Below are 7,648 nucleotides of genomic sequence, written 5' to 3'. Positions count from 1 at the left end.
CGTCCGAACACGATTTTACACACCATATTCAATTTCCGGTTGTTTTTCACTCGTGGGTTAAAAAAAAATAAACAGCAGAAAAGGTAAATTTAGGTGATTATGGAAGAAAAACAAACAGTCAAGTAAACCCATCAGAGCACGAACATGAAGAGAAGGGATATTGCATATGCGTCATTGTGACAGCAACCAAACCGTTAAACCGATGCAGGACGTTTTGGCACTGATATAAAAAAATTTCGGCAACAGTCTAGTCCAAATTTATAAATCATGCTGTCTAGAAAGGCTATTTTTGATTTTGCTGTTCCGCCTTCCTGGTGACTTGTACTAGCAACAGTCCTATTGTCCCTGAAAGCTCGACATAGTAATAGTCATCAGGCGGCAGCATTCATGGCGTTGGCTAACTCTTAAAAAGATTTCATTTATAGGAGGTGGAAGACATTGATGTTTCATACTTTGTATAAGCTATATAGATGCCTTACTTTTTTGTACGTTACAAAGTTTTTATCTGTCACATGTCCATTGTCCTTGACCTCATTTTAATGGTTTAGTGACTACTTGAGAAAAAAAAGCTCTGATTTTTTGTTATGTTAATTTCTCTCTTATTATGTTTAATAGGATAACTATATTTGGTATACATGTGTGTACCTTGCAAGGTCCGTCACTCCTCATGCCCGTCGGCCAGAGTTCACTTGACCTCGACCTCATTTCATGGATCAGTGAACAAGGTTAAGTTTTGGTATCCTTCATCAGTCTGGGAATTCATGGCAAGCCATAACTCTACAATGTTATGGTAACCCATAACCTTTCAATGTTTTGAGATACCAATACCTAATCCACTTTCATTTTATTACGGTGACGTCTTCATTGTCGCTTTCGATATATTCCGGATCTCAAACCGTTACCTCACCGAAGTCGGTATTTTGTTTACATTGACATCCGGGTCACTGTGTAAAAATGGACGAACAACAACCTTCGACATCGCATTCAAGGGGTACGTAAATACGCCGACTGCGGCAATATTATATGTTACACATGAATGAACTTGCATGTAGTGTTATACAAATGATTAATTTACATTTTGCAATACTCAAATACGCAATTACGCTTTTATTTAAAGAAATTACGCTTTTCCAAACTCGTTCAAAAAACAAAATATATACGAAAGTTATGGTTAACCCTAACTTTTTTCACCTGAATGGTTACGGTTTACCAAAACAAAAGAAAGGTTACAGATATCCGTAACTTTAATAGGGAGCAGTTGTTTATTTCATTGAACAAGCTGAACGAATAATTGACAAAATGATTGATACCCATAACAGATAAAGGCAGTTCTTGCAATGAAAAAAAGGGGGGTTGCCAACATGTAATAAAAATGAAATACAGCTCATGTTATATATCCATGGTATCTTGAAGAAGAGTAAAACTTCAAAGATATACTGGATAACAGAAAAATTTCAGACTAATAATATTTTATTAATTTTTAATTTTATTTAATACTGTTAATTTTAGAATAAAATAGCCCTAGATAGACATCTTCATATATATATATATATATATATATATAGCTGATAACCGTCAGCTTATGCAATTGCGATATTTGCACATTAACCGTCACAGGTAACATTAATGTATTGGCCAAAATGCAAAAACATGCAAACCATAGATAAACAAACAGTGATATAACCAGTCAATAACTTTTCATAAGGGGGGGGCCGCTGACTGACCTAAGGGGGGGGGGGGGCACTCCAGTCATGCTTCAATGATTCCCTATATAATCAACCAAATTTTTCCCACGACAGGGGGGGCCTGGGCCCCCAAGGGCCCCCCTGGATCCGCCTATGATAACTGAAATTTAGAGTAAACTAGCCCAAGATAAACATCTTCATATTCAGCATGACATATTGCTCTCTTAACACGGTCAGTCATTTATCGTCCCCTTCTGACAGACTATCATCGTTATAATTTGTTTTAAAACTTTATAGAGGAGGGGATGTATGCTTTAGGCAACGTGAATTGTTCTCTATTAAAGGAATGTGCAAGAAGTTTATATATGAATACATGTATAAGATTATTTTTCTTTCTTTCAGAAGCATGTTACAGCAAGAAAAAGATATAAAGACACTACAAGACATTCCAAGTGATTTTGAATAAGACAATTGATTGACTTTTTCAAATGTATTCTTAAATAAATCAAATTATAGATGTAAAATGGTGTTTTGTTCTCATCTCTTAAGCCAATAGACAACTTTCGAGTTCGATGCATTTCCGTCAAAAACTCTAGTTTTAGTGAACGTTATTTGTGCGTTTAGGGGCGTCGTCACATCCGTTCCAATGTTGAAGGAGTGGTTGGAATTTTATAATTCTATATTGTACAAATTATTCGGCAAATTGAATTCTCAAAATTGAAAATCGGCACTGCTGTCATTAGGGAATTTTCATTAAGTACCTACAAAGCAACCATTATTTCTAGTTTATCCTGCACAATGACGATCACTAAGACGCTTGATGAACGTAAATAGTGCAGGGATACAGGCGACCCCCTCAATCTGGTAAATGACGTCATAAAGGTGCGTATAATTGACGAGTTTTTACCAGTGACGGATGAACTCGAAAGTGGTCTATTATCAATGATTATTGACTTAAAATTTACCCCTTTTAGAAGTGTAACGTTTTAGTTTAGAAAGAGAAGTTGTATTGAAAAATCTGAATTTGGGACACAAGTTTTAGTCAATGTAATTTCAACTTATAATGTGTATAATGTTTGCATAATGTCCAATGGCAAATATGGCATGCATGTTCATGTTGACATATGCATGTGTATAAGATAGGTAATAAAAGTTGAGAGTTAAAAACTAAACATTATACCATTGTGGTAGGAATGTGGGCTTGCTTGCGCTGTCTGTTGTCTGTCCACCTATATTTGTCGATTTTGTCCAACAAATATTTTCATTACTGTTTTTCCCAAAACTGCTGATCAAGATGAGTTTATATTTGATAAGCTGCTTGATAGTGATGAACTGTGATGTGTGAACATTTTTGTATCTGGCACCTGTTTCCTGTTTGCTTATACATTGCATTTCAAAATGTTGAATATTCTCAAATTTTTCATTACTTTTATTAGTAATGCTGCTGAACAGAATGACTTAATATTTGGTAAGTGGCTTGACCATGATGAGTTGTGTCTGCCATTTTGGATTAGTAAAAATTTGTTGATATTTAAAAAAGCAGGAAACTCAATCAAAAGTACATTTTTATGGCACAGTCTCACTTGAAAGAAAACATCACAAAACATTTGATATTCATGATGTTTTTCAAACGTTCAGAATTTTTTTCCTAGAAAACATTTTTTAAAAGATTATCAAAACATTTTATCCGCCATTGGTTTTCACATTATCATGATATTTCTTGACAACATTTTAATTATATTATGCAAATATTTTAGAAAAAGTTATTAGAAAACGTTTTAGCTATATATATCCAACCATACATTTTTAAGTTTTTCTCACGTTTTTTTGTGATATTTTCATGACATTAGACACAACATTTTAATAACATTTTAAAGATGTTTTGTGTTTGCTGGGTTTATACTCCAATCAAATTTTATAGGTCTAACATTTATATTTTCTCTAATAATTGTATTGTATTCTGAAATGGATGACATGATCAGCATGGATCAGGAAGATACGAAATATAGCCTTTTGTTTATGGTATGGACTACCAAAACCTTTTTATGACTGAAGGTTATGGTAAACCCTAACTAGAAAGGTAATGGATGCCCATAACCTTGTCAAGACAAATGAAAAATAATTTCTCCCAACCTCAAAATGCACAGTTATGGATATCCATAACTATGAAGGTTATGGGTTACCATAACATTGTAGAGTTATGGCTTGCCATGAATTCCCAGACTGTTCATGTCCTTATCTTGTAGACGGAAGGCGTTCATGAAAAAAAAGCCATGCAAGATGTCATAATTATTTGGACTAATCCATATCTCAGATACTTTAAGCAATAGGTCAATAGTACATTTGGTTTATGGAAGGATTGTTAGGGGTACATGTCCATTACTGGCAGGTGTCATCTGACCTTGACCTCATTTTCATTGATAGGTTACAGTAAAGTTTTTGTTTTTGGTCTGTTTTTCTTATACCATGTATACTGTATGCAATAAGTCTACTATATTTCTTCTTCTTTAGATTTTCGTTAGTCCTTCATTATCTGAAGGTTATATACTGTTTTGCGCTGCGTGGCCTATATATACATGATATACATGTATATTTACAAAGCACAAAAATAATTGAAAATGAATTTGGAGTGCGTAAAAATAATTTTAAATTGTGATTAAAACTATGTACATGGCTTATGATGAGTTAAATAAATTTGTGGAGAACAGTTGGTGAAAGCTGTACTCTGAATGTGTCGACTGTGGATACAACCACTGTATGGACTGGTAGATAATTCCACTGAGTAATGGTGTACGAAAAAAATGAAAATTTATATGTATCTTTTTTGGTAGAAATGTGTCTGAAAGTGAAACTATAATTTTTGCGGGTTCTACTGTCTGATGGTATGAGGATAGCAGATGGGAATGCTATGATTTGATGTACTATTTTGTAGAACAATCTTGTGCGTAATCTTCTTTCCTGTAGTGTGGGTCAGTTTATTGAGTTTATCATGTCTTTAGGACTACTAATGTTATGGTACCTGTTACAGGCATATCTTGCAGCTCATGTTTGGACCATCTCAATTTTAGAGGTTTGTTCAACTGTGTGAGTGTCCCATACTGAACAGGAAAATTCAAGCTAAGAAGAACTAGTGCCATATATGCGTGGGTTTTGATGTTCTGGCATGATGTTTTAAAATTTATTTAAAGAAGCCCAAAGATTTGTTACCATTAGCTATGATGTTGTCTGTATGTTTTGACCATTTTAAGTTTGCTTGAGGTGTAATGCCCAGATATTTAGCTGAAGGGACTAGTTCAAGTTTGTGATTGTGCAGGATATAGTCATGTTTAAACTGTTTTTTTTTCTTTTGAGATACTATAAGGACTGTCCATTTGCAAATGATTTGTCTGGATGGAAAGCCATTAACCAGTCTTACTCCCACCTAAAATAGCTGAAAATGCAGATACAAACATCTATGAACATGACAAAATATTAACAATAAATGATGATTTAAGTTATAAATTAATTACTTTTAAGTTATGAAATTTAATTTATGAATTTAAATTAAAAAAAACAATGAACTTTTTTTAAATTTATGTATTCCAGACAGCATGTAAGATTGATCCAAAGAACATTTATATAAACACAATGGCAGAAGAACCTTCCCTGGATTCATCACCAAGTATGACAGAAATAGAGAGGAAAGTCCAGGAGCTGGAGGAAATGTTTAAAGACAGATACACAGAGAATGATGAGGATTACATGAAGACAGTGTCAACCCCATTACCTGACCCACCATGCATCAAAAACTGGTTTGTCAGGCAGCAAAGAGGAAACTGGAACAGGTACCAGATTAGGTTCCATTATATTCAACCAAAGAGATGTGGTATGATTGCCAATGAGACAACCGTAGCTTTAAAACAATGCACTACCAAATCATAGTATGTCATGTCCAGTTGCATACAAAAATCGGTATTTGAATTTGACAGTTGTTGGAAACAAAGATAAAAGTACAGGTTCCTGACATAAATGTATGACAGGCACATATAGAATGTGTTGGGGTTAAACAGGTTTGAGACATTTAACCCTCTCCTAACCTGGGAAAGTTGTGTAACAGCACAACATAAACAAACTGCAAAAATGAGTTGGAAAATGCTTGATGATCGGCACCTAGAATTAGAAATAAAACTGATGTAAAAACAAAAGTGAAGAAGCTCTGTCGATCTTGTCACACTTACTGTAACAGTTTCTTGGTGTAGAAAGCATGCATAATCTGACAACACTAGTCATCTAGTACTCCATTCTGCTTTATTCTATTGTAATGATAGTATTTGAAGTCATATTTTTAAAGGTGTGTATCTGACCAAAAAAAAAACAGAGGCTCCCAAGAGATATTTAAAGCAAAAAAGTTGAATGCAGATTTTGAAAATTAAATGTTTTTTTTTGTTTTCAGAGGAGGAGGAGGAGGAGGATATAGGGGTTCTGGAGACAGACGATATGATGATCGTAACAGAGGCAATTACCATGGTAACAGAGATTCAGGTGATAGACGTTATGATGATCGCAATAGAGACAATTACCATGGCAACAGAAATTCAGGAGACAGACGTTATGATGATAGAAATAGAGACAATTACCATGGTAACAGAGGTGGTTACCATGGAAACCAAGGACAAGACCATCATTCACATAGAGGTGGCCGCCATCAAAGAAATGATAATTATGGGAATCGTGGGCGACATGATCAGAGATATAATCCTTATTAACTTGTTGTCTGCCATGTGAATTTCATGTTTACCCACCATTTTGAATAATAGTGTTTATCATCTCATCCTGTCGTAAAAAAAACTTGTGTGTTCAGTTCAAATGCATATAGTCATATGTTGTTTTATTTTTTAAGAAATAAATTTGATGTTTTCTAAATATATTATTAATTGACCAAGTATGGTTTTTTTTAACTCCCCTGGAAAAATCTATAATAGACGCAGAGAAACTTTAAAATACAAAAATAATCAGCAACATGAGAGCTACAATTGAGTCACTTTACTGAAATCTCCTGTCCAATCTTTGGTTGATATATATATATATATTGACTTTTTTAAAGATTTCTTACCATTTTATTTGTGTTTTTGTCTTGTATTGTAAAAATTATAATAGATAAATAGAAACTTAAATTAGCACAAATGATCAGCAAGACAAGATCTACAATTATGACAATCTGGAAGAAATTGTACAATGATTATACATTGGAGTTATTGCCTTTAAATGATGATGTTTTTTTTTTATACGACCACCAAAATTAAAAAAATGTTGGTCATATATTGGTATCACGTCGCCGTCATCAGCGTTGTCCAAAGACGGATGATTTCCGGATAATCATTTTAGTATAAGTAAATAGAAATTATTAAAATTTTAACACAAGGTTTATAACCACTAAAGGAAGTTGGGATTGATTTCAGGGGTTTTGGTCCCAACTGTTTTGGAATAAGGGGCAAAAAAGGGGCCCAAATAAGCATTTTTCTTGGCTTTCACAAAATAACTTTAGTAGAAATCTGAGATTTATATTCGTGTTAAAATCGCTCACAAAAATTAGATGGTTTACAGTAGTTTTTTGTCAAGTGGAATACACACTTATGAGTAATAGGACAACTGTTTTCGGCAACATCTACATGTCCGTCAGGTAGGGTTCATCTAATCTCCACCTCATTTTATGGATCAGTGAACAAGGTTAAAGTTACCTACCTAACATACTATAAGTATAAGGTAAACTATATTTAGTGTATGGAATGATTGTCATGTGTTTATGTCTGACCTTGAACTCAATTTCATGGTTTTTGGACAATGTTGAGTTTTTGTAGTTGGGTCCATTTCTCTGTTGCTTTAAGCATAGAACCGCTATATTTGGCTTATGGAAAGATTATATGGTGATCATGTCTGTTTGGCAGATTTCATATGAAGGTGACATCATTTTCATGGATCATTGG

The 7,648-nt window shown here is 33.9% G+C and overlaps 1 protein-coding gene across 4 annotated transcripts; it reads left to right on the top strand.

The window, feature by feature from the left end:
* Nucleotide 1: 1 nt before the first annotated feature.
* Nucleotides 2–6,587, top strand: LOC143052808 (uncharacterized). 4 transcript variants are annotated; one of them, XM_076225914.1, is made up of 3 exons: nucleotides 2–83; nucleotides 5,271–5,509; nucleotides 6,124–6,587. In XM_076225914.1, the coding sequence occupies exons 2-3, from the start codon at nucleotides 5,313–5,315 to the stop codon at nucleotides 6,428–6,430; spliced, it is 504 nt and encodes a 167-aa protein (XP_076082029.1). In that variant the 5' UTR covers nucleotides 2–83; nucleotides 5,271–5,312; the 3' UTR covers nucleotides 6,431–6,587. The 4 variants fall into 4 exon arrangements, with proteins under 4 accessions (XP_076082029.1, XP_076082028.1, XP_076082025.1 ...); XM_076225913.1 differs by having other exon boundaries at nucleotides 6,121–6,587; XM_076225910.1 differs by having other exon boundaries at nucleotides 6,118–6,587.
* Nucleotides 6,588–7,648: the final 1,061 nt, after the last annotated feature.

The sequence above is a fragment of the Mytilus galloprovincialis genome, chromosome 11, assembly GCF_965363235.1.
Source record: "Mytilus galloprovincialis chromosome 11, xbMytGall1.hap1.1, whole genome shotgun sequence".
Lineage (NCBI taxonomy): Eukaryota > Metazoa > Mollusca > Bivalvia > Mytilida > Mytilidae > Mytilus > Mytilus galloprovincialis.
Note: the sequence above shows the minus strand (reverse complement) of the source record. Positions and strands in the feature narration are given on the sequence as shown.